The sequence below is a fragment of the Bombus pascuorum genome, chromosome 13 (genome assembly GCF_905332965.1).
Source record: "Bombus pascuorum chromosome 13, iyBomPasc1.1, whole genome shotgun sequence".
NCBI classification, from domain to species: Eukaryota; Metazoa; Arthropoda; class Insecta; order Hymenoptera; family Apidae; genus Bombus; species Bombus pascuorum.
This window is the reverse complement of record NC_083500.1, coordinates 6,509,030-6,535,517: the sequence shown is the minus strand read 5'-3', so window position 1 is coordinate 6,535,517 and position 26,488 is coordinate 6,509,030. Positions and strand designations below refer to the sequence as shown.

Below are 26,488 nucleotides of genomic sequence, written 5' to 3'. Positions count from 1 at the left end.
TGACATTATCAAAGAGGAAATTTTTCTTTGTGACTTCTGACTAGTGACATTTGAGTACTACTGGTCTAGCATGAATTTCATGGGCAGGCGTGTGGCGCGAAGCCACTTCCAGGGTGCGGGGATCATGGTCATATCAAACTTGACTTAGTAATGTATGTCAAAAAGAGAAAGTAAACCAGTTCACCTATTGCATTTAGTTTCAGGACAACAAAAGTTCTGGCTTTTTTCTCTAAGAGGGAGAAACGCAGTAATAGAAAGTACTATTTCAACTTCTAACATTCGGTATCATGACTATAAAGCAACGATTTAGTGTCATGTGTAAACGTACCCATTACACTAATTTACTTTTCACTAGAGAGGAAATTTTCTTACTGCTCTTACTCAATGAAAATAAGATTGCGCTTACGCAATTACAACCGATCATCGATCTGACCCCAAAGTACCACTTGCCCGTGTTCTCCGCTCCCCGGAAATGATTTTACACCTCCCGGTGGAAGTATAATCTCCCCAATGAGATGAGGCAGAAAACAGAAGTATTATTCGAGTTTTATTAGTCGGCAACTAATAGTTGCAGTTGTAGCAATGAAATTTTTTTAATGTTTTCTGTTTTGTCTTGTTGAACAGACCATAAAGGTTTATGCTCAGTCTTTATATATATATCGGTCCTATGTCTATGATACTCTCTAATCTACTTAATCACGAAATAAAAAAATTTTCATAGTTCTTTTCCCTGTTTTTATACTTTAACGAGTTAAGTTGTACTTAAAGTAGTACTATTATTTATAGTTCCTTTTTGTTATAAATATTGGTAGCACTTCATTACTTTAGTTCATTTTGTAACTAGATTTGAATTTTAAACTCCGAATCAGAACAACGGTTTTCGATTCATGGCATTTATCAAATATTATCTTTGATATATATTTTTCACGCGATTTGTCATAAGTTTTAGAATAAGTAAATATCAAGCAAAATTTATAGTTACAAAAAATGAAATCCGCGTAAGTTTTATTATTTCTTAATCAGTTTATAAGTGAAATCAAATAAAATTTAGCTATTTTCAATATTTTATAACTATTACTTTCTATAATCTTTTAGTGTAAAATTTAATTATTTGTTATTAATTAATTGTTTGGTATTATTAAAGTTATTTCGTAGTGTAGAATAATTGAAGCTATTCATGACATGTTAATATTTTAGACGTGTGAAACCACCAGGTTCAGCTCGTAAGCCACCAAACCGTCCAAGAGGTAATAATATGGTATCCAAGGATCCTGTTCAAGTTTATTGTCGTTTAAAGCCAATGCAACATCCAGCTGATGTTTCTTGTATGAAGCTTATATCTGATACAACTGTAGTTATTACACCACCAGAATCAGCAATGAATTTTCGTAACTCTAGCAACAAGGAAATTCAAACAACATTTAGTCGTGTATTTTCACCAGATGCAACGCAAAAAGAGATTTTTAATATAGTTGCTCTCCCATTAGTTGAAAATGTTATTCGAGGTAGAAATAGCCTTTTATTCACCTATGGAGTAACAGGAAGTGGTAAAACATATACTATGACTGGTGAAACACAGGATGCGGGCATAATGCCTCGTTGTCTTGATGTTCTGTTTAACAGTATTGCTAATTATCAGACCAAAAAATTTATTTTTAAACCAGATAAATTAAACGGTTTTGATATACAAGGTGAAGCTGATGCAATGCTTGATAGACAAAATGAACTTCATGCTGGACTTATGTTACAGAGAAATGGAAAATCAGGCAAAGTGTAAGTATAAGAATATGTGATATGCTTTATATAATGTAAATGGCTTTATTAATAACTGATGGTTTTCACAGGAGAAGAGTAGAGAGTGATAGTGAGAGTAATCCAATGATTGTTCGTGACATAAATGAATCACAAACAGTACAAGTGGATCAAGACAATGTATATGCTGTATTTGTTACATATGTTGAAATTTATAATAACAGTGTATATGATTTATTAGAGGATGAGGATATTAGAAACAAGTATAGTATCATTACTTGCACAATTCAAATATTCTTAATTTCAAATAATATTTTAATACTAAGAAATAACTTTTAGGGTATTACAGAGTAAAATAGTTAGAGAAGATGGTAATAAGAATATGTATGTGCATGCTGTAACAGAAATTGAAGTAAAAAGTTCAGAAGAAGCATTTGAGGTATTTCAGCGTGGACAGAGGAGACGAAGAGTTGCACACACTGCGCTTAATGCAGAATCAAGTAGATCACATAGTGTCTTCACTATTCGTCTTGTACAAGTAATGTTTCTAATTACTTTGCATCTCGTCTAGTTAAAATTCACAAACAATACAGTATTTTCTTCTCCTAGGCACCCTTAGATGGTGAAGGTGAACAAATTATACAAGATAAACGGGTGGTATGCATCACTCAGCTATCCCTAGTAGATTTAGCTGGTAGCGAAAGAACTAATAGGACTAAAAACACAGGTCAACGATTAAGAGAAGCAGGTTATTATACTTTAGATGTGAATCTTGTAATTATATTATAATATATTTTCATATCCATTCATTTTAATTTAGGAAATATTAATAATTCTTTGATGACACTACGATCATGTTTGGAAATTTTAAGAGAAAATCAACTTCAGGGTACAAATAAAATAGTACCCTACAGAGATTCAAAACTCACTCATTTATTTAAAAATTATTTTGATGGAGAAGGACAAGTTAGAATGATAGTTTGTGTTAATCCAAGAACAGATGATTATGATGAAACAATTGTAAGAAATCAATAATATAAAATGTAAATATATGAAAGAAAATAAATTAATTTATTCATGTTTTACAGCAAGTAATGAAATTTGCCGAAATGACTCAAGAGGTCCAAGTAGCTAAACCAACAATTACGAAAATAGATCTTGGTTTTACACCTGGAAGAAGACAGGCAAATAAGGTGAGATGAGTAATAAAAGGATAACAATGAAAATAATTTGAAAATTTCGTGCATAATAAAAACTATTTTTAATAGTTATTTAAGGAGGCACGTAGTAAGTTGCAAAAAGAAGGCCATCCGGAAGCTGAAGATTTAGAAGTTGATGTGGGTTTAGTGTATAGGTAAGTATTATATGTTTTCTTTATTCTTTCTTCAAACTTATATAATTTTATTTTAATTCAGTTTAGGTGGTCCATTTCCGGAATTGGAAATTACTTCTCCACGCAATGATCAAATAATTAATAATTTGATGCATTTTTTAGAACAGCGTATTAACAAACGGAATTTACTACGTACTGATTTACAGCAAAAACGTAAGAATATAACTTAATTTTTAACCAAACTTAAATTATGCGTAATATTTTCATAACTGTTACATGATTGTTACAGAAAACGATCTTAGGAAGAAGATAATGGCAATGGAACAAGAATACATGAATTTAAAGATTGAAAATGCATCTCTGAAAGCTGCTAATTCACAACAAAAAAAGAAGGTAATAGCATTTTATTGATTACGGAAGTACATATAAAATAATTTGCTTTTGCTGTAGGTTTCTGCATTAGAGGGTCATTTATGTAAGACTGAAGAACAAATTGATAGCTTGCTCCGAAAATTGAACAATGCAAATGATACAATCCGCAGTTTACAGCAAGAGGTAGTTAACGATTGCATTTCTTTTTTTATTTAAATGACGACATATATTTTACTACAATTATTTTATAGTTAAAAGATAGAAACATGGCACTAAATCAACGTTTAATAGATAAGCAAAGGGTGAAACAAAAGTACAACACTAAAATGCAGGTAGAAACTGATAAAATGAATAAAGAATTGGAAATAAAGTTACGTCAACAACGTGAACACTTACAGGTAATGAAGTAAATATAATATATATATAAATTCATTGTTTAATTTTTTTTTCTCTTCTTAGAATCAAATGAAAGAAAAAGAGGATAAATTAAGATTAGTAAAACAAATTTTAGTTGATGACAACGTACCTAGTGTTTCTAGAGATTGCGTTGTACCTACTATTAACTGTGCAGAAGCAACTCCAAAAACAACAGAGGGTCGATCACGAAGGGTCAGTTTATCTTACATTACGTAATTTACTTTTGAAAATATAGTTTAATGATATGTGCTCATAGGATAAAGCGGGTGTTGCAAATCCAAGGTACAGGCGTTCACAAAGCGCGGATAAGTGGATTGATCACAGACCCGGAGCGCTTGTTCCTGTTGGAACTGTTCTTCAACCTTTAATGCGTAGAAGACGTAGCGTTACGCAACTTACAGATCCAAAAGAAATTACAGACGGTGCATCTAGGTATTGTCTTATCGCGCAAGAACACGATACTGATGGTGAACTTGAGACAAAGTTATTCAAGGTAATTACACTTAAAAGGAATCGAAAAGAATTATGTAGTTATACACTCAAATGTATTATTATTATATTAGGGAGATATAATACCCACTAGTGGAGGAGGCGCACAAGTTGTATTTAATGATATGGAATGCTTAAAACAATTATCTCCAAAGGCAAGGAAACGTAGTGGTCCACAGGATACAGAAAATGAAATAGGCTCTTCGAGACATTCGTCTACACTTGCTGAGTCTCATTCCAAACGTCCACGTGTAGTAAATTAACAGTTTTATTAATATAATATTAGCATAGTAATAATAATTTTTATACGATATATAATATAATAATACGATATACATATAAATATCTAAAAACTTCTACTAAAAATACTAATGGTAAAGAAAAATACTAATAATAGTTAAAAACAATGATATGAAGTCAAGATGTTAATATTTTCCTTTATCGTTACTATTTTTAGTAAAAATTTTTACAACCAAAGTTTTTACAATATCAGTATTATAATTTATTAAATAATACAATTTACCAACAATAAATTGTGAGAAGCGATTATATTGTATATATAATACTTTATATCGTGAAGCGTAATATGAGTTATATGATTGCTATCTCATAATATGTATATATTCGTAATATTTGATTTTGAGATAATAGTGAATTTTGCGCCTAATGTTGACTAACAATGTATCAATCTAATCTAATCATACATTTTGATCATGTTTACTCAGTTTTTATATACAATTATTTATATACAATATACATATATCTATCAAATTCACTGCAGTATATATTGTTAGTGAACCTTATAGTTTTATCAAAGCTGTATTCACTTAAGATCGTTGTCTTCGTAATTGATTATCTAACTCCGCTAATTGGTGAAGAAAACCACTATTTGGTTGAATTAAACGATTTTTGCGAACTGTTCGAATTGCATCTGCGGCTAGCATTCCTTTTTTAATCATTAAATATGCTAATACGCACGTTGCGCTACGTGAGATTCCTAACACACAATGAACAAAAGCTTTACCTAATAGGAAGAAAGCCCAATTTTAAACGATGTATTGTAATTTTTCTGTTTCTTTCATTATTAAATTATTATTTCATTACCTCCAATCGAAACAGCTTCATCGATAAAATCTGCAATAATGTAAAAGTACTTGCTAATGTCTGTTGTGCACAAATCAATAAGTGGTAAGCCAAGATACTTTATTGTTGTATCAGAATAATAATTCTTATCGGTGTCTACACATCCAAATCTTTTTCCTTCAGCAGCATTAAGCAAATGTGTTATACCCAATATTTTAAGGTATTTCTTATTTTTTGCTGTGGCACTATAAAGTATTGAACATAAATTAATTTTTGATAAACATGAAGACATAAAACATTGAAATACTCACGCATCACCAATATATATTCCTGGATATACTTCATCACAATCGATATCCTGTTGAACACGGTAATATTCAACATCATCTCGATTAGGATCAAATCCTGGTAGCATTTTATTCTCAGTTTGTGTTGTATACAAAACTGCTGCTAAGTGATACTGGGTGGTTTCCTCACCAGTTAAACGTTTCTGAAAATTCATGAGATAAAAGTTTTTACTACGAAAAGTAACTTTACAATATTATATAATTTTTAATAATTTGATTTGAAAGATGATAAATTTTCAATATTAATTGAATGTCATTTGAAAAAATTAGATGATATTTATTTGTTCATGTATTTCTCATTATAAAAAGACGTTTAGAATTAAAAAGAATTTGAAAAAATATCAATTACATGTTCTTATGAAATGACAGGCAACTCAAATGCGAAGAAACAATTTCGAAGCATCTGTAATTTTCAAAATATACGTAAATGATAGCAATACTATTCTTTATAATGTATACTTACATTTCTCAGACTGTCGTCCATTTGAAAAGATTATTTATAGATTAATAATTTATAAGTTATACTAGATATGACAAATAAGAAAGGCAGCAAAATATTACAAAATATTTTGTATTTTACTAATCAAGTATGTTACGGTTAGGTATGACTAATTCTAAGCTTTTACATATATATATAAAACAAATATAGTCGCGTACACAATATTAAAATCGCGATAATTATAGTTAGTTATTTCTCTTTTGGATCTCTGTTACACTGCGATAATTATACTGACAAAGTGTCATGTAAATACATCCATTAATTCCATTAATTTTTGTATATAATGAATAATTTTGTATATTTTTTAAATTAGTGGAATATTTGAAATCTTATATTTGTACCAAGAATTTGATGTATAATTTTTTAAAAATTTCAACTCAAATCTTCATCGTCTAGATATATATATATATATATATTTTAGATATATTAATATATGTAACAATATTTAATCAGTTCTTTTATAATTATTATTATAAGTGTAAAAATAAATTCTAGAAATAAAATATTTGAATATTCCTGAGTTTCGATAAATTGAACGAAATCCAATTTCATAGTAACTAGATGAGCGATGAGTCATGACGTATGTATATCAATGCCTAAAGAAAATATGGCGATGGTATTTAGTTAGTGTCCTGTTCTGATAATTTTATAGAAGGTGTTTGGTGTATTTATCGTGGTCAAGATTGTAATTATAATTTAAATTCGGAGTAGAACTTATTAAGACAATGAGTTTCTTTAGTAAAGTATTTGGTGGTAAAAAGGAACCGGTGTCTATGTCGACAGCCGAGGCGATACAAAAATTGCGCGAGACGGAGGATATGTTGATAAAAAAGCAGGATTTCCTCGAAAGTAAAATAGAGCTTGAAATTCAAACTGCTAAGAAGAATGGAACGAAAAACAAACGAGGTATTGACGAATAATATTCTTTATTTGATAACCACTTGCAAACAGCTTTCAATAATAAAGGTCGTTTGTCATTGTGACGTTTCTCTGCTGTGTGTTGACTGTGCGTTAACTTATGGTTGGATGTTGTAACTATTAATCAGTGCTTTAAAAATACTACATTATCTATAAATTTGTTACACTAAGAATATAGCTTTTCAAGCATTAAACAATGATAACATTGTACAAGACATCCACAGTCAGTAACTAATAATTAGACTGTGAATGTTCATGCATTTATGAGAAATTGTGAGATGTAAAAGTGTACAGAATGCAAGTAATATACAAAAATATATAAAGTACATATTAAAAATATAGTATTCATTATAATATTTACTATACGAAACAAATTTTTGTTTGTGTATTTCGTTAATTACAGCTGTAAAAATATTTATAAATTTGCATCAACATCCACATCCATGTACTAGCTAGTAACTCTAGGATGAATATGTTAACAAGGAAACATAATTTACAGCTGCAATCCAAGCCCTTAAAAGAAAGAAACGTTATGAAAAACAGTTACAACAAATTGATGGTACACTTACCACAATTGAAAGTCAAAGGGAAGCACTAGAATGTGCAAATACTAATACTGCTGTACTTACTACAATGAAAAATGCAGCAGATGCATTAAAATCTGTCCATCAACATATGTAAGAAATACAATTTTGTGATATCATTAGTTAGATGATTCATGCACATTATTTAAATGCTATTTTCTTTGTTTAGGGATGTTGATCAAGTACATGATATGATGGATGACATAGCTGAACAGCAAGATGTAGCAAGAGAGATTTCTGATGCAATTTCCAATCCTGTAGCATTTGGAAATGATGTAGATGATGAAGAACTAGAAAAAGAATTGGAAGAGCTTGAACAAGAACAACTTGATAAAGAATTGCTTGGTATTGAATCTACTGATGAACTACCAAGTGTTCCAGCTACTGCTATTCCAATAGCCCCAACTAGGACTCGTACAAGTAATAATTTTAATATTTTTCTGGTTTATTATTAGAAAATAATTTATTTTCAAACTAAAAATATTGTTAATATTTATAGAAGCCAAACCAGAAGAGGATGAAGATTTGAAAGAGTTAGAAGCATGGGCATCATAAAGGTGGTAACAATATATTTGTAAAAATGAATTTTTGTAAGAAACTGATAGCTAAAATGAAGTATGTATTGTTGAAAGAGATAACAGTGTATATGAATACATTTTTCAGATTCAATATCATACAACTATTTTAATGTTAATACTGTGGTATTTTTATGCACTGTTAAAATGATTAACATGATGATGAAGTTCATAGTAGTCATTTTCCTTATTACAATATAAAGATCTTTTTTTATCAATATAAAAAGAAGAATCATAAGTAATAGCAAGTATCTTAAATACTTGCATTTATACTAGCCAATATACTCTACTGTTACAGTAAAAAATAAATTATATTGGACAAGTATATGATATACATACATAGTTATAAATGCTGGTAAATTATATACATATAATTTCTACTAACAGTGAGAAATACATATGAGAACACTTATTGTATAAACTTTTTGTTCAAAAGATTAAATTGTAAGATATTACAATTGCTTCATAAAATTTGGTTGTTATTTTCATGTATATATGTATAACATATTTGAAAAGTAGCGCAGTTCAAATTGTTAAATGGCCTTTTAAACTTTGTATAAATGTATCTGCTATAAGTAAATTCATTTAAATGTATATTAATTTAGTACTACTGTAAATACAGCAGATACAGTGTTGTATGCATATTTTTACACTACAAATCATAGTAATTTTTGCACTATTATTAATGTTTTATTAATTAATAATTATTAAATTGCAAATATCCAAATTGCATCGAATTAATATGCCAATAGTATATATAAAATATTTATATTTTTACAAAATATGAATATATATAGGACAATTTAAAAAAATGGCTTATATAATGATAGATATTTAATTAAAATGCAATATACATTACATAGTTTAAATTTTTTTACAATCATGAATATGCTTAAACTCCTAGGGAAAATAGTCTTTAAAAAATCAAGATTTATTTTATAATTTACAATTATAATGACTAAAGTCTCAATCACATAATAGGAGGAAATAAAATATCACAAGAACGTCGCTTTAATATGATACAATAGGCGTAGGAATATATTTCTTGTTCAATTTACTACTCAGTGCCGGTATGGGTAGTGGACGAATGTGTGGTTTAATAGGAAATCTAGTACCAGCGATATCAATTTCGTAACGAGCTTTAGGATCCATTATAAAGTCTGTTGTAACAGTATTTGCATTAATTTGTATATGTTCTGATTTTGGATAACTGATAAAACCAAGACATATATGTTTCTCTGTAGCGAAACCGTATCTATAAAGTCATTATTATTAATAATTTGATATAGTAAAATATATTTTATCTTTAATCGTATGAGGTATTTACCCGGCTGATGTAACAGTTCCTACAAATTCATTATTTCGATAAATAGGCTCGCCACCCCATGGCCATACATCCTTATTAATATCTAATTCATTAACAATAAATAATACTAGTCGTTTTGATACGCCTTGTTCTTTTTGACGTTGCAAAGCAAATTTGCCAATAAAATATTCCTTCTGTTACAACAAGTTATTATAATTAATCAGCATGTTTAAACTGTTGTGCCTTTGTATGATAGAAATCCTCAGAAATTCAGATTTAACATTAATAGTCTTGGAATGAATAAATTCTATTACCATATACCTACTTACATCTAATCTTACATTGTATCCACTTCCAGCTTCATATGGTGTAACAAACGGTGTCAATTCTTCGGCCCAAAATGGAATAAATCTTTCTATTCGCATGAAACGTTGTGTGAGTACACCTACATCTCGTACTCCATAATCTTTACCTACTTCCATTAATCTGGAGTATACGTGAAGTGCGTATTCTGATGGTATATATAAGCAATAACCAGATTCACCAGTATGCGTAAATGACATTACCATTACATCAGAAGCATAGGCTACATTTACATTCTATTAAGAATATAAAATTAATATACATGAACGTTATAAATCTATCTATCGCCACTGAAATATTTATCAGAAATCGATATAAGCTGATTACCTTATATGTAAAAGGAGATAGATTAATGTCAGAATTGGAAAGTTCTGAAAGTAGTCCTGTTGCTTTAGGTCCTACTAAATTAATAACAGTATATTTTGACGTTACATCATTAAGACCCACTGAATGATCAGCTGGTAAATGTCTGCGCAATAAACAGATAACTTTTATATGATTACAGTAAACATTATTTTTAATTTCTATTACTTTTGTTACCTAGACATCCGTTGGTAGATACGTGTTTGTTGTGACGTAGGTGAAACCATAAAATAACTATTTTCAGCTTGTCTTACTAAGATACAATCATTTTCATACCCTCCTCTTTCATTTTGCATTCCTGTATGCACTATGCTACCAACTGGTATATTTGCATCATTAGAACATAATTGCTGAAGATAGTTAACAACTTCCCAACGACTAGACTGCAAATATGTAAATGATTATATGCAAAATATTTTATATTTTAAATACTTACTTTAATTTCGATTTTCGAAAATGAACTCATATCTATTATTCCCACTCCTTCTTTGCATGCTAGAAATTCCTCCGTCATAAAATCAAAAAACTTTGGTTTATAAAAACTGCCTGGTGGCATAACTGGTTTTTTTTGCCCTTCTATTAATAAAAATTACTTACTTTTTATTTGCGAATGTGATTGTGTGATTAAATATGACAAGATGTAAATAAGAATTAAGTAATTAATTGCTTACTTTTATAAGTTGAATCAAAGTAAAGTGGACGTTCATAAGCCATTTTGACGCCAAAAATTGCACCTCTTTCTTCAAGTACAGAATACAGAGGTGAACAACGTAGGTTTCGAGCATATTTATACTCACACTGATGAGGATACAAAATTGCATAATTTCTCCCAACAATTTCCTTTGTTCTTTGTTGTAAATATCTTTTACTGCTATGTAAATCTAGAAATCTTTGTACATTAAAAGGAAGTATTTCTTGTGTAGATTCACCATTTATTAGGCATTCAGCAACTTCTTTGCCTATTCCTCCTGCCCCTAAAGAAATATAACTTTAGTAGTATCAATGATTTAACATCTTTTTTATTTTTTACCTTGTAATGAACTTCCATTCATGCCAACAGCAACAAAATAATTCTTTACTTCTGGACTCTCTCCTAGTATCCATTTACCATCTGGTGTAAAATTATCAGGACAATTATATACATTTGGTTGTATACCTTTCAAGAGTGGTAATCTATGTACTACTTTATCCCATAAAGGTTTCCAGTATGAAGTATTAACTGTAAGATGGTTTTTCCAATCCTTTATTGGAACAACACCATTCTCGAATGCAGGCTTTGATTCTGGTTCAAACCATCCAATTAATAAACCTCCTGCAAATTTACCCATTCAGTTATTTATTCTATAGTTTATTAAACCTCATGTAATGCGCTAATATGTTAAAGACTTTGCCACTCCCTCATATATGAGTATGAATCGAAATCACGTATGCATGGTAAAGCCGTGTTTGTATTAAGTGGAAACGGAGGAATAATTGCATAAAAATGTTCTGCAGGATATGCTGGAATTCTAACTGGTGGATTACATTTTAATCCTAATTCTCGTGCCCACTATAATTTGAAAACTTGTATAAGAAATAACATGAAAATTATTTCACATCTCTAGTGATATTACCATTCCTGCACAATTAACAAAATATTCACAAGAAACTACTCCATGGTCAGTTTTTACACTTTTTATAGCTCGATTTTCAGTGTGAACTTCTTGTATATAACAATTTTCAATATACTTTGCTCCTCCAATCTTTGCCAATTTGGCTAGAACATCACAAATTGCACTACAATTAGCTACTGCATCTTCAGGAACCCAAAGTGCACCTTCAAGGTCTTCAGTATGCAAATATGGATATAATCGTTTTAATTGATCTTTTCCTAAAATCTAATGAATTTATAGCTTATTAAAAGTTGCTTTCATGTTTCAATTTCAAAATTTGGTTGAGAAATCTTACTTCACAATTTAAACCTGTAGGTATATTATAAGCCATTCTTCTCTTTAAAGCTATCATTCTGTCTTTGGTTTGAGCTAGGTATATACTGCCACATTGCTTTAAACCTATGTCATATCCCATTTCTTGTAATTGTTGATACAACTTAATGCTGTAGGATATTAGATTCCTATGTGATATTGGTTTGAAAAGACCAAGTGTGCCGGAACCAAAATAGGATGTTCCGCTTCCAATCCTGTGACATAACATTTTTTAATTATTGTACATTATAGATATTGATAACTTTAATAGTTTATTAAATCAATAGCCTTTTTAATTTTAGTGATACAAATATGTAATGTAAACAAGAAAGTTTATAGTGTTATTTTAAAAACTAAAGATTTGTTATTCACTGTTCTAGCATTCATTAATTGTTTCATTTGATGTAAATGTACATATACCTGTTCTGTTCCAGAACAAGTACATCATTCCACCCATTATTGACAAGATGATAAGCAACAGAATTAGCCACTGTTCCTGCACCCGCAATGACAATTTGCGATTGCGAGGGTAACGTTGTATGGGGTTGAAATTGAAAATTTTGATGAAATTTCCTACGACGTTTGCTTCTGTCTCTTTGATTAAGTTTAAATATTCCATTTTTGAAGGTTATATCAATTGAATAATTTCTGCAACCTTTCGAGACTACTTTCTGTAGTAATGTAACATAAATACATTTTGAACTTGCGTGTTGCAGCATTAAATTACGTGGAAAGTAATAACTGCGTCACTTGTTCACATAACATGCAAAAAACAAAGTTCCAAAATGTCTCCACTACTAGAACGTTGGTTCTATTATTAAAGTTGGGAATATTGTGTCATAATGGTGTTCTTTCAAAAATATAAATTATCCTTTCAAAGGAAAATAAGTGGCGCCGTACATTCGTATAATAGCTTGATATGTTAAGATTTTCATTTATTAAAATTATAATATTTTGGAAGCCTGTAGATAAAATTATTTTTCATACAGATTTTTTAGTCATTTTAATATGAAATAATTACATAAGATTGATTTACTTATAATTTTTTGTTTTAAAATGTTATTGTACTTATTTGTAAAGACATTTAAGTTTTTAATAAATTTCCCGCCTAGATGTACTTGATCGATAAATCGAAATATTTCAATCTCGACTATTCTCCATAGATATATTGATATTCTCGAACCTCTTCGATACAGTTCGATAAAATTCAAAATGGGAGCAACGTTAGATCTTCGGTTTTTATCAACATGATTTCTTCTATAAATTTAAGCGTTTCTAATTGTTATTCGTGTGCTTTTGATAATTATTTTTATTAGGAACAGCTATTAATACAAAATTGCTCATAATGTGGTTCATATTATTCGCAGTTTTTACCTTTAAACTAATGTGCATTTTTATCTTTGTCATCTATTGCGTTGTCACTTTTCTTCTGGTTATGGTAAGAATTTTTTTATTTGCTCTGATTGACGGTATTTTATGCTAACTAATAATGTTATTTGTAACAAAGTACAATGCTCAAACAGAGGAATTGCGAAGATGTGTAAGTTTATTAATGCAATTTTCTCTTACATCTTCAAAATATTCTATTGTTATAACATAAATGGTGTCTTTTAGATCGTACTCCAAGATACAAACTTGGATGTGGAATTTCCGACTGAAGTTAGTTAAAGGAAGCTTTTCTTAATAAAAAGTTAATACTAGACTGCGGATGTTTATGCAATCTCATATCTTTATGTATGTAACTAAAACGATGGAACCTCAATAGAAATTTCTTCTATTCATTATAAATATTATAGTGAGCGCATTGCTTTGAATTACATACATATACGTATGTATATTTTCTATATTATGTGCATTCCGAACACATATTGACTTTTTCGAATTATCCATAAATACATAAACATCCATATATATTATCTACTATCATACTACATTATATCGTATTTCTTTATCATATTTTTTAATTTTTCATAACTCGTAACTTCAACCTCTAAAAATGTTGACGATTGCTTATTTTATTAGAGTCGCGAGAGCGTAGATGATAAATTGGAAGTGTTAACGGAAAAGCTTACAGAAAAAGAACGCGTGGTGAGAAAATAATTCGTCATTTTGCTTTAATTCAATTTTTTATGAAAGAAATATTATTAGTTTTGTAATACTCATAGTTACAGAAATCGCAATGTGAAATAAAAAATGCAGAAAAGGCGTTAACTGATTTGGAAAATAAAACATCGTCCTGCCGAGATCGATATCGCTCGTTGATGATTGAATTGAAAAAGGACATTCGAGAAACTGAGGATGAGGTTCGAGTAACATATAATTAAAAAGAATGACAATTTAGTTTTATATAATTATAATTACATTTGATAGGTGAGAACGCTGCAAAATCAAATATCGAATTTATCGATTCGACGAGAAGCTCTTAGGAGCGAGGTATTAAAGGTAGTGTTTCTATCTCGTTAAAATTAGTAACACATAAAAATAATAAAAGTCATAATTTTTAATGCAATTGTAGCAACAAGAAGATTATCAGAAAATGCTGAGTGGTTTTTCCAAGGAATTGGAAAGTAAAAAAACATTATTCTGTACGTTATTACGAAATATTCTATTTTGTTTAAAAATAGATTTTCATTATTTTAATTGGCGCTTTCAATATCTATAGCTTCGGGTATCGAGAAATCAAGACACCATCGCGTGAGTTGTTTCAGTTTACCATGAAAAATTTCATCGACTTTTCTGTATATATAATAATTATTTTTAATCAAATGTTCGCAGTATTGCCTTTCATATTGAAGAACAAAAATTAGAGTGAGTAATTAAAAAGTGCTACTAAATGTTGCTTTGTCGAAAATCGTCGTAGTATCGAATGATTAAGAAAAGAGTTTTTTTTTTCAATCGAATCATAATTTTTATTTAATAATCACAATATATACATTTGAGTAAATGATCAGTATGGAAGTTCCTTTGCGTTCAATCGCATGGTACAAATTAACATTGAGAAATTAAAATTTAATTCGAGTGACAAATGGATTTCGATTACGCGTATTAATTATACTTTTCGGATTGAGACAAAAAATGCCAAATAGATTACATCTATTTTATCAATTAACGTATTGATTGCCGATGATTGTAGATATTTTCGATGAAGTAGATAATTTTCAAAGATAACCAGGACACTGTACTAAAGTTTAAACATTAAATAATATAGAGCGTATTATATGATAAGAAAATAAAGCAAGAATCAAGAATCATAAAAGTAATTTTTACATACAGTAAAACAGACCTCTTTACTTCATATTGTTTGGAGATAAAAAAACATATTTTATATAAACTCAATTTATTGAAATGAGAATAAAAATAAGGAGGTCACATAGATTTTTTAAAGTATTCCTTTCTATCTCAAAATTGTTCCATTTTAAGTGCCTTATTCTTCATAACCATGGAATTACATGTTCATACGAACTCTCCAAAACGAATAGTGCTGAGAGATGTTTTAAGGCATTTGTTTCTTTCCCGATGCATACTGTGATAATTTTTCAGTAACTGAATTTTCTTTATGAAAGTACAGTTCCTTGATAAATGTGTAGTGAACAGAGAAGGAAGTATTTTTCGATTTGAATGAACGCTATAAAATATTCGTTGAGCTTGTTAAGTGCACATGAAAGGAACTTTCCTGCCATTCTGTCCGTTCCTTAAATTCTTTCTACCTTGTTCTCTTATTCTAGACGTTTCATTATTATATCCCAGATATTACATGATATTTTTAATATCAAACGAAATCACCATCCGGTATGCTTCTTGAGAATTGGGCAAGAAGTTTGAGATCTTTGGACACATCTTTTTGCTTGTCATCTATTGATCGTAAAAGAATATATCCAAATTGAATAGTTTGTCAGCACAAATTCGCCAGAGTGTAAAAATTTTTCCATTTTTATCCTGCAAATTATTACGGTAGTTTATATCACATTACTGAAAAAAGAAACAACCAAAGATATGGTTTTAGAAAATGAAGATTACCGTCTGTTTATAATTCCGTATGAGATGGTGGAAATTTTTTCAGGACTGCATGATAGAGATTATAAAAGGCGTAGAAACTGATACTCAAGATGACAACGAGTGCCGAGCCAAATATCCAAGATAAAAAGTAGCCATCTATAATATCCGAGGTCTCCTTTCTCTTTCTTGCGCTAATCTCACCCAGGGTGGTACCCCGCCGCTCTTCCATCAATCTCTTCATGTTCGCCAATTTCGCTCGTAGTTCGTCTACTGATTCAGCGATGTCCTCGATCGAATCACATTCCGGTAAATCTAAAACTTGGACGAATAAAGTATAAATCGGGAAATATGGACGTTCAAACACAATAATTAAATAATTTACTCCAAAACACTGTCACAGAAATTTTTCTTTTTGGAGGTAATTTAAAAGGTAATTTAAAAGGAAATTATTCATTATCAATGATTAAAAGGATATTAATTTTATTTATGGTAATTCACAAAACAATAGAATGAAGAAAATGAAAACATTTAAGGTAAAATGTTTTTTTTCTTTTGAGAGAAGAGTGCAGAGAGTTTTGGAACATTTTGTTAGATGATTTAAGTTGTACTTTTTTTGAAGGATATTTTTAATCGAAGCTAGGGCTACTTACCCGTAGTTCCTGGCGTGCAAGTGTGCGTTACTGTTTTCATGATACTCGTCTTTAGCTTTCTTGACTGTATAACTTGGTCCAAAATACGACTCAGAGGTCGGTATTGATCATCCAGCATCCCACGGTGTAGCACAGTCTCCATCTTTCGGGAAGTTAAACCCTCTAGATTTTTTCCCTCTCTTTTGACTTGATCAAAATTATCGCGTTCAGTAACGATAAATCTTCTCTTCGAACTTCGAAAATAAACATTCCTCTTGATTGAAGATTCGAGTTTTGGGAGTTAATTAGTTCAAGTGTTAAAGAAGGAAGAAGCTTTCTTTGAATATTTATTGCGTTACATAAAATGCTTTAATTTAATATTTACAATTTCTCAAAATAATTTATATTTTTTATTGTTTTAAATATTAATTAAAATATATATTTATGATTTGATTGACTAATTAAGATATATATTTTTGATTTAATGCATTGTCAACCGTGCGAATTGGGCTCGACTATGTACAATATGTACATACGTATATAGATTTATATATATATTTTTTTTTTTCTATTATCATTCTAAAATTTAAGTAGCTTGCACAATATGCCTAAAAGTAAAAATATATTATATAATTTAATATTTGTCTGAAGTATGATGACATTCAACATAGAGAATTTAACAACACAAAATTGACAAATATATCCTTTGAATTCTGTTGTGCGCCATTACATTTTATAGGCACTATATTACATTTATAGAGAGGGAATTGGAGTTGACAATGAGTATAATTACAGACATAAGAAGAAATTTAATTACAGGTTAATACAAATTACAGATATCATTTGAAAATTGCTTAATTTAAAAGGTCATTTGGATGTCCCGCGTTTCTCATGTGGCAGTATTCCGTAACAGTGGTGCCATAAGCAATCTGCAATTTCATCGCAGTTTGTAAACGCGGCGAAAGAAAGTCGTACGACATTCGGGCGGAGTCGGGTGCACTTTCGAGGACGAAGGCTGACGTCACGGCGCAAAATGGCTGCCGATATCGGAAATGGAGTAGCGTAGAGGCTGGGCGGTAGGAACGAACTGTAGGTGTGTCAGTACTCGGCTTCTCCGTGATAATGCCATCGAAATGCCGATTGTTGCACGTTGACTCGTGCCTCGCGCACAACTCTTACGTACGATCGGGATCGTTCCGCGAGTCTCGGATGGTGATAATAAATGGTGAAATAGTCGGCGAGTCAAATTAAGCGGTGCAACCCGAACTCCACGATATATGTACATATATCTCTTTATCCCGTAAAACGAAATTTCTTCTGTTCTTAATCCATCAGTGATCTATATACATAAATATATACATTTAAATATCTGAATAGGCTGAAACTGTGTCTGAATGAGATCGAAGTGGAAAGTAAACCTTGTTCTGTCCAGTGATCGTTCTCGTGTTCTTTACGGATATTTTGCGGGTGTCAGACTGATTTGCCCGGCTCCAGGAGAGAGTCGAGCGTGCATCGTGGGTGTCAGCTCCTTGTCGACTCTGTTCAATCGAAAATTAGTTCACGTATCTTGGAAATGAGTGAAATGGAAAAGAAAGACGCGTGCACGTAGAACATATAAAGGATAAGTATGCTCAACGTACAGTTCCACAGTGGGATCTAATTTACGATCTGTCAAAATTGAATCAACTGAACCAACACGTCGTACACGTATTTATATCGTATTTATGGTGAAACTAAATCGAGTGTCTGCACCGAATCATCCTTCCTATAACGATACGAGCCGATCGATTTTTCTCAAGGGAAAAATATTCTACTCGCCTACGACTTTTATCTCGACTGTGTGTGTATATTTTCGCACATTGATTGATCCCCTTCCGTAAACAATATCCAGTTGCTAACATGTATCATCCGACGGTGGAAACGGGATACGAGTTTGAATGACAGTGAACAGGCTCGTGGCTAGAGTGATGTTGAACTTGGGACTGAATAAATTATTCGAGCGATGATTTCGCCGGTAGCTTCTAGTTAAAGAAACAAACAAATAAAAAAAAAAAAATAGTAGAGAAATACGGATTTCTATCGAGTGAAACAGAAGAGTAGGAAGAAAGAAAAACATCAGATAGGAGTTTGACCTGATAAGACGAGGAAAATCAAAGAGGAAGAAAGAGAAAGCGCGGTCAAGCGAAGAAAATCGCGTCGCGAAAATGACTAACTGAAAAGCTTGAAACGAACTAAAAGGTACATATGTACATATAGATATAGATATACAGTGGCTCATGGGCATATTCGAATACTTCTGGACACTTTTTATGAATAGATTATATGTATTATACTTCTGCATTTTGAGATTTTATTAACACTGTTACAAGATTCGACTATCGTGGTTTTATTGATAAAGTTTGTAACGAATTTGAAAATGTATTATATATACATAGAAGTTACAAGACATGTACTGCAAGTACGTGTTTCATACAGATCATGGATATGTTTAAACAGTTACTGAGTCTATCTTTAACATTATATATACTTAAGATAGCTAATCATGCTATGTACTAATTTTCGATTAAGTATCTGGTAACTTCTACGTACATTTTCAGATTGATTCCAACTTTGATCAATATTATCCTTTGCGGACTACCGCTGGATATATGCATGAACTATCAATTTGGCCGAGGAACTCATATATGTGCTTGGCGAAAACAATTGATAGAACCAAAAGACTTATATGTGTGTCATCTTATTTATCCTGTGGAGAATCTATGTATGTACATATGTCTAAAATTTGACATCTTGGAGTGCTATGAACGAAAATCGCGTCTATGCAAAAATGTGCACTGGCAATTTTAAATGACTATCGCGGCAACAGCTCGGCCCCATAGTACAGTTAACTTCGAACCGTCCCGTCCGCAAAGGGATAATCACGACTAGATGTTTATGCATTTATGGAAAATTTAAAGATATAAAAGTGTACAGAATGAATGTAACATGAAAAAATATATAAAATATGAAAAGTAAAGAGCAAGTTATAATATTTAGTATGTGAAACACATCTCTTTGCAGGTGTTATTTTTTTTGTCATTTTGATAAAAATATGATTTTGCATAAACATCCGTAGTTTGATCATGGCAGTCTCATTACAGTGCTAACTAAATTTCAACCTGTTTTACATAACACATGCAATATAGACTTAAAAGTTTTCTATATAATAGCTGTTCAAATACTTCCGTGAACCACTGTATATATGTATACATACATAAGTGCTTATATATATACATATATCTATATGTGTACATAGATATCGGAAGCGGAAGGCGGCTTTCGTTGCCATTGGCGCGCACGCGAGTGTCCATATTATATCCGGCGCGCGTGTTTCGTCTGTTTCTCATTTGCGTGTATATTTGAAGTGGAGTTTCAGTGCCGGAGGGTGAGAGAGAGTAGTAGGATACGCAAAATGTGGAATATGATGTGCGACGTGATGCCAACTATCGCGGAGGACAGCATTAGCCAGAGAAGTTCGCAATATTCCGGTGAGGATGCGAACTTCGAGCAATTAATGGTCTCGATGCTCGACGAGAGGGACAAGCTGGTGGAGTCACTGCGCGAGAACCAGGAACGGTTGCAAGAAACGGAAGCGCGTTTGCAGGAGGTCGAGAAGGAACGGGATTCATTGAATCGTCAACTGAACGCCAATATCCCTCAGGTATGTTGTAACGTTCGTTTATATAATTTTCTTATTTATAAAGGAGAAGATGATCATATAGAATCTCAAGTTGTTTTTAACCCCCCTAATTTGTGCCTAATTCAGACGTGGAAAATTTGAATTAAAAAGTATACTTTTCAAAGTTTTAATTTTATGATGTACTTACAGTTTGGTATTCTTCATTTCTTTATTCTTATTGGTTGTATTGTACACGATAATATAAATTGTTTTTTGGTTAATAAATTAACAAGATTTAATTAAAAGAATGATCGTAGAAGTTACAAATATAATACTCATTCTCAGAATCAGAGTATTCGTTGCAAAGTCCATAATTCACGCTTTTGATACTGGATCTGTTTCCATTTGGACCATATACTATAATTAGAACCTAATTCCATATTATCTTCCTATATAAGTATGTATGTATTTAAATGGTTCCATAATAATCAACAAAATAAGGTTACAAATATCTATTTGTATTTATAAATAATTAAAAAAACTTGTATAATAAAAATCTTCTTATAACAATATGCTTTTTAGCTACTTTAAACAAATGGACTATTCATAGTATTGATGTCCAGAATAGAAAATCTCTAAATTTAACAAAAATATCTGAAGGCGTCATATACCAGCAGATTTTTATATTGGCACCAGTCTTCTCTAGTGTAAACGTCCATAATTTTCTATATTTTAATTATCTTCGACAGAAATTAAGCGGTTGGAAAATGATTAGTCGTAGTTGGTGCGTTTGATCTACGAATTGTTACATACGGATGACGACTTATTTATTCCGTAGCATACACAGGGTGCGCCAGAATAAACGATCAACGCGTGCCAATGTGTTCTGTGAGTGGAATAAGAAAAATTATACTCGCTATATTGATACGAGAAATACTCCATTGTATATGATCGTAAAAGAAGGTATCGAAGATCTAATAAATGTGAAAGATTCGTTTCCTCTATGCTTTTGTTAACGTATAGAGACTATTTCTCTCAATTTCTTAGAGTTTGAATCGACGATAACAATCTGTTGGTCTTATACCTATCTTTGAGAATATCCTATATTTAGCTATTATTACTTTATTGTAAGAGGTGTTTCTTAGATAGATTTATTTTTTATTAGCTAGATAGATATCTGTTTGTGAAGAATTTAAAAAAATGAAATAGGTTTCCTCGTTCAATGTTTCAGTGAAGAATTCAATATAATTGAATATTTCATTTGAGACGAATTCTCAGTTTCTTCTCTACTCCGAGAAAGATAACAATTTTTGCTATTTGCAACGATGTACGTTGGCGTTATCGCTTATATTGTAACCTATATCACGTAGTTGTTCAAATTTCTTCATCCTGAACGTGTACACAAACTTTTATTGCCTATTTCTATTTCTTCTCGTCCTATTGCTCAACCTAGATAAAGAAGAATTTAATGATGCTATAAAAGAAGACAAATAGTAATTGTACGTAGCTGAATATGTTAATTACAGGTTCACATATAATTCTATATTTCAATTATATTATCGAACAAAAACTACGACTCGAATCGTAATATATTAATGAAACTGTTTACTTTTAGCGAATAACGTTGAAGAAGAGTTGACCGCGATGTTAGAACGGGTTATTCGATTTAAGCCGATTCGACGGAGCTGGATCAGCACGCGTTAACGTGCTCGATTAACGGGAAGGCACAGATCAATATTTGCCTGAAGATAAAGCTGTCAAACGGTTCCCTTTTATCGTGAAAGTTGGTTAGAAAAATTATCCGCTCGACTAACTAGTATTCAACTCAATCATTACATATATTTCTTTCATTAAAGTAATTGTAAATTTTCTTCAGGCAGAATTACTAATATATTATGTGTGTCATATAGAACATTTTGAAATTTCATTAACTCTGTAATGAGACACAAGTGATTATATCATGATTATACTGTTGAAAAATAGGTAAAATTTTGAATATTTATTGCAAGTATATGTTTAGTAACAAAAACTAGTATACACAGCATGAATAGTTGTTACGTCTAGCGAGATGGTCCGTGCGATGTTCCTCATGATCGTCATAATAATCCATAATCCATAAGCCGCCAAGGCTTACACATTGTTACACTGACCTGCAGTAAACCTAAGGAACCACCATAAACCGAATCTTTTCACCTTAATCTTTATTCATGTACGTATTTGTGATTTATGAATGGTCCTTCAAACAGTCCTTAACTTTATTTCACACTCTTACAAATTACGGAGAAAGCGGATGTTTGTCTAGCGGAAAAGCAGGTTTTTCTTATAAACAAAGACACCCATGAGCCATGTCGGTAGGTGACCTTCTCATATTTTTACTTATTAACGTCGGCTATAACCAGTGGGCACCCTCACTTTGCTACCGAAAAGTGTAAACAACGAATCCATGTTCTTAGTTCAAAAAGGCACACCCGCACCGAGCTTTCCTCCTTAATAGTACGAGATGGGTCTACTATTGTTTTTCTAATCTTCGTATAGTCACATTAAGAGGCCTAACCTTAGAGCAGTCATCTATTATTCTTCCAGTCTTTGTGTAGTCAAGTCAACGGTCTTATCCTTAGAGCAGTCATCTACTATTCTTTCAATCTCAGCGCAGTCATCTACTACACACTTAGATCAGTCAAATCTATTGTTTTTTCAATTTCGACGTAGTCATCTACTGTTGCTGCAAACTTAATCCTCACTACGGTTTACGCGACATTAATTTAATCTACTCTCTGCTTATACGAAGCAACTAACAAGTCCACCACTATCAATTGTTTATATCACATATATCTTCCGACACGGCGCAATATTAAGTGTAATAAGTTGTTGAAAATATAAATCTTACAAAACTGTTGATTACAGTTTTATTACACAACAAACATCCCTATTATCTCACAAAAAATAAGGGGATCGACCTGTTCGCGGTGTCGATTGTTATAATCGTAACGGGAATTTACGACTCCCGTTGACGCGCTTCATCGCGATCGCATCTCCCCGCGATTGGAAGAAAATACAGTCGTCTTATAAATTATACCGAGTATTAAAAATTTTCACTGTATATTGAGGCTTATTATGATACTGGATATGAATGAGATTATTTAAATATTTGTATGACTTCTGCGAAATATATACTTGCATTAAATACATTGTACCTTCTGTACATTTCAAACCTCACCAATATATTCATTGTTTGTACAACGTGCATAATATATTCATCAAAAGTTTGTATAGCTGTTCAAATACTTTATAAGCCAATATATGTATATTTACTATCACGAAGTATATATGAAAGAGTACCACTGGCTTTTTTAATTGCACGATATGTGGCCGACTATGGATCTGTAATTGCCGATGCGTTTACGTAATGATTACGGTAGAAACGTTTCAACCGACACGTTATCTTCGTAGTGTTCCACTTTTCAAGAGAGAGAGAGAGGAGACAAGAGAATACAACGTTATATCGGCCACGGCTCGACCAAACAATGCTTTGTTTTATTATTGCCACCATGAGAGTACGAGTTTGTGTAGGAATGTTTAAATTGTCCGTCAGATGACAAATCTTGAACCTTTGACAAGAGCTGAGGAAATTCTGACCGAGTTGAATTTCATTGTTCGAAATATAATTACGAGTTCACTTTAGTTTTGATGTGTCACTCTTCTGTAGGATATTTGTTATGAATAACGACAATTTTTTCTTATGTTTTTGTGAAAGTGTTCAGAGAATGAATCATGTATCAGATATCAAAGAAATATTATATATTTAGTATAATGTAACATTGTGTTATGATTAGTTCAACTTTATTTATTATATTAGTCTATTCGATTATGTCACGATACCGTGAATCGTGCAAATTGCTCATTCCTTTTGTCTCATATCATCGGTTTTCTTTCCCATAGGAGAATGACTCCTATTTATTAGTATATTAGTATATGACGTAATTGCACGTAACATTCTTCGTTATCCGTGAAGCCTCTAGAAAAATCTTTGAAAGATTTTGTAAAGCATGAAATAATCTAGAAAGGAAATTGTGCATTGAAAAATGTTCTTGACATTAGAAAAAAACGCATCGGTGGACGTCTGAAAGCAAAAAAATAGGCAATTATGTGTAAAAAGAGGAAAAATGAGATAGTCGTTTAAGTAAAAGGCCAACGCGCGGGAATTTCACGCTTCTTGGAAACCTATTAAGGACGCAACGCTATGTTACGTATTTACTGATTGCAATACTTATTTCCTTGACCGGTGTACGTATTACAGAAACTATCTATTCAATTCTGCACAGCTGGGAAGGCCGGAGGAGATAGAAGTTAGAATAATTAATATTCTTATTGTTAGAATACAACTCTAAAAATAAGAAATCAACTCTTCTATAAGTTATATTGCAATAGTATTGTAATTTTGTTATTTATCAACGAATCAGATCGTATAATTGCAAGGATACAAGAGAATATAATAGTTTTGTAGTTGTAATTTATTTTTGTCTCTTCTCTACGCAATTTTCTCTCTCATGATACGTTGCTTTTTGTAGGTATAATGAAGAGATTGTCGATGAGTATTTGCATTGTAAAATTCATCAAAAAGGATGATTTTTGTGTGGTCTGAAGCGAAACGTGATGCGCACAGTCTGGAGGAGCAATATTATCTACTTTGTGGTCCAATTCCTAGCTATATATGCACATAACGGTAAACCGCCGGAAATGCACATAGATCTCGATGCAAACTCGTAGGTGGTGTATATATGTGCTCGTAACGCGGCGTCTTATTCACCTATTTCTCCCGTGAAATCTCCCCTATATCCGTGGAATGAATTTACGGATAAAAATATTGCCACGCTGGCTTTTCTCTAAACGGACAGTAAAGAAACTGAAAATACCTGAAATAACTCGTTATAGTATACAATGTAATAGCTATCTTACTTTAAAAAACACCTTTTACTATAACGTATTTACCAAACCTATAATTTTATGCATATGGGATAGATGAAGAGATTGTTTCTCAAGGCACAGGTCCCAGAAAAAGAATTTCCTGGCAATTATTTATTAAGCTTTCGCTGCGGCTGAAACGTGACAACTTTCTGCAGAGTTTGGCAAGTTCCAATGAAAATCTATAAGCTGTACTGGCTTCGATAGTGTCTTATCTTGCCAGGAGCAGCTTCGAAAATACACACCGGCTTTATCGTTCAATTTAACCTTTGCTCGTTGCATGACATTTGCATTTCATAATGTATTCTGTTATTTATAAATTATAAATGTGAACGAGGAGAAGGGTATCATTTAGATGCCTGCGACAGAGAACGCAGATAATGATGTATAAAAGTTCCTTATCACCGGTAATTTCTCTGTTACGTATCTCGATAAATGTTCATTGAGGCGATGGCATTGCATTCAGAACGCCACATATGTAGCGCCTGTCGAAATTTTCGGTTTGCATTATATCATGAACCTCCAGATATCGTCATACATTAATCTGTGATTTATTAAGTTACTGCATGTTCTCCCACGAGATAATACGGAAATTTTGTTGGTCTTAAGTCAACAACGATGTCGTATAATATTGTTCAGTTATCGGTTTTTCGGAATTATCGCCTGAAGTGTTATTTATATAACTTTGCATAAAGACTGTGACTCACAATTGGGTACTGACACATCTTTACATCGTGGAGTACCCTAATATCGAAAAATTGTATTTTAGATAAACTTTATCTTGATTTACATTTGATTCTTCGATTGAATTTTAGGTTCTAGGAAACCTAAGCTATTTTAAATGGAAACTCCGGTAAATTAAGACATTTTGCAGGGTT

The 26,488-nt window shown here is 31.5% G+C and overlaps 7 protein-coding genes across 27 annotated transcripts in view; 4 read left to right on the top strand and 3 right to left on the bottom strand.

The window, feature by feature from the left end:
• Positions 1-125: 125 nt before the first annotated feature.
• Positions 126-5,249, top strand: LOC132913646 (kinesin-like protein KIF23). Of its 2 annotated transcripts, none has more exons than XM_060972130.1 (15): positions 126-533; positions 1,198-1,773; positions 1,845-2,015; positions 2,092-2,290; positions 2,362-2,500; positions 2,573-2,772; positions 2,841-2,945; positions 3,021-3,106; positions 3,168-3,298; positions 3,375-3,478; positions 3,536-3,640; positions 3,709-3,855; positions 3,917-4,066; positions 4,131-4,367; positions 4,438-5,249. In XM_060972130.1, the coding sequence occupies exons 2-15, from the start codon at positions 1,256-1,258 to the stop codon at positions 4,624-4,626; spliced, it is 2,481 nt and encodes an 826-aa protein (XP_060828113.1). In that variant the 5' UTR covers positions 126-533; positions 1,198-1,255; the 3' UTR covers positions 4,627-5,249. The 2 variants fall into 2 exon arrangements, with proteins under 2 accessions (XP_060828113.1, XP_060828112.1); XM_060972129.1 differs by lacking the exon at positions 126-533 and adding an exon at positions 873-998.
• LOC132913662 (dual specificity protein phosphatase 3) lies at positions 4,842-6,619 on the bottom strand. Its single transcript, XM_060972157.1, has 4 exons — positions 6,257-6,619; positions 5,758-5,936; positions 5,468-5,691; positions 4,842-5,387 (listed from the first exon to the last, which is right to left on the bottom strand). Exons 1-4 carry the CDS (start codon positions 6,275-6,277, stop codon positions 5,191-5,193), a joined length of 621 nt encoding a protein of 206 aa, XP_060828140.1. The 5' UTR covers positions 6,278-6,619; the 3' UTR covers positions 4,842-5,190.
• Positions 6,620-6,865: 246 nt separating this feature from the next.
• LOC132913659 (charged multivesicular body protein 4b) lies at positions 6,866-13,509 on the top strand. 2 transcript variants are annotated; one of them, XM_060972154.1, is made up of 5 exons: positions 6,866-7,198; positions 7,710-7,887; positions 7,964-8,214; positions 8,294-8,351; positions 12,800-13,509. In XM_060972154.1, the coding sequence occupies exons 1-4, from the start codon at positions 7,018-7,020 to the stop codon at positions 8,347-8,349; spliced, it is 666 nt and encodes a 221-aa protein (XP_060828137.1). In that variant the 5' UTR covers positions 6,866-7,017; the 3' UTR covers positions 8,350-8,351; positions 12,800-13,509. The 2 variants fall into 2 exon arrangements, with proteins under 2 accessions (XP_060828137.1, XP_060828136.1); XM_060972153.1 differs by lacking the exon at positions 12,800-13,509 and adding an exon at positions 10,034-10,104.
• On the bottom strand, positions 9,280-13,084 carry LOC132913643 (pyruvate dehydrogenase phosphatase regulatory subunit, mitochondrial-like). Its single transcript, XM_060972126.1, has 12 exons — positions 12,786-13,084; positions 12,349-12,580; positions 12,015-12,278; positions 11,788-11,950; positions 11,432-11,713; positions 11,073-11,375; positions 10,838-10,977; positions 10,579-10,784; positions 10,366-10,507; positions 10,005-10,274; positions 9,697-9,869; positions 9,280-9,624 (listed from the first exon to the last, which is right to left on the bottom strand). Exons 1-12 carry the CDS (start codon positions 13,082-13,084, stop codon positions 9,381-9,383), a joined length of 2,718 nt encoding a protein of 905 aa, XP_060828109.1. The 3' UTR covers positions 9,280-9,380.
• Positions 13,510-13,651: 142 nt separating the features above from the next.
• On the top strand, positions 13,652-16,111 carry LOC132913664 (uncharacterized). Of its 7 annotated transcripts, XM_060972161.1 has the most exons (9): positions 13,652-13,803; positions 13,873-13,905; positions 13,980-14,024; positions 14,388-14,453; positions 14,531-14,668; positions 14,736-14,807; positions 14,881-14,950; positions 15,028-15,059; positions 15,141-16,111. In XM_060972161.1, exons 1-9 carry the CDS (start codon positions 13,711-13,713, stop codon positions 15,156-15,158), a joined length of 567 nt encoding a protein of 188 aa, XP_060828144.1. In that variant the 5' UTR covers positions 13,652-13,710; the 3' UTR covers positions 15,159-16,111. The 7 variants fall into 7 exon arrangements, 5 of the variants coding, with proteins under 5 accessions (XP_060828144.1, XP_060828143.1, XP_060828142.1 ...); XR_009659419.1 differs by having other exon boundaries at positions 14,736-14,950; positions 15,141-15,179; XM_060972160.1 differs by having other exon boundaries at positions 15,028-16,111.
• A 270-nt stretch (positions 16,112-16,381) lies between these two features.
• On the bottom strand, positions 16,382-17,214 carry LOC132913668 (uncharacterized). Its single transcript, XM_060972168.1, has 2 exons — positions 17,012-17,214; positions 16,382-16,679 (listed from the first exon to the last, which is right to left on the bottom strand). Exons 1-2 carry the CDS (start codon positions 17,151-17,153, stop codon positions 16,390-16,392), a joined length of 432 nt encoding a protein of 143 aa, XP_060828151.1. The 5' UTR covers positions 17,154-17,214; the 3' UTR covers positions 16,382-16,389.
• Positions 17,215-17,807: 593 nt separating this feature from the next.
• Positions 17,808-26,488, top strand: part of LOC132913640 (liprin-alpha-1) — a 45,015-nt gene continuing 36,334 nt past the window's right edge. For 10 of the 13 annotated variants that reach the window (XM_060972115.1, XM_060972114.1, XM_060972121.1 and 7 more), the window contains exons 1-2: positions 17,809-19,228; positions 20,286-20,690. In XM_060972115.1, the coding sequence (XP_060828098.1) occupies positions 20,442-20,690 (249 nt within the window). In that variant the 5' untranslated portion in view covers positions 17,809-19,228; positions 20,286-20,441. Of the gene's footprint in view, positions 19,229-20,285; positions 20,691-26,488 lie in introns of all 13 variants that reach the window. The other 3 variants (XM_060972122.1, XM_060972112.1, XM_060972110.1) reach the window with 2 other exon arrangements.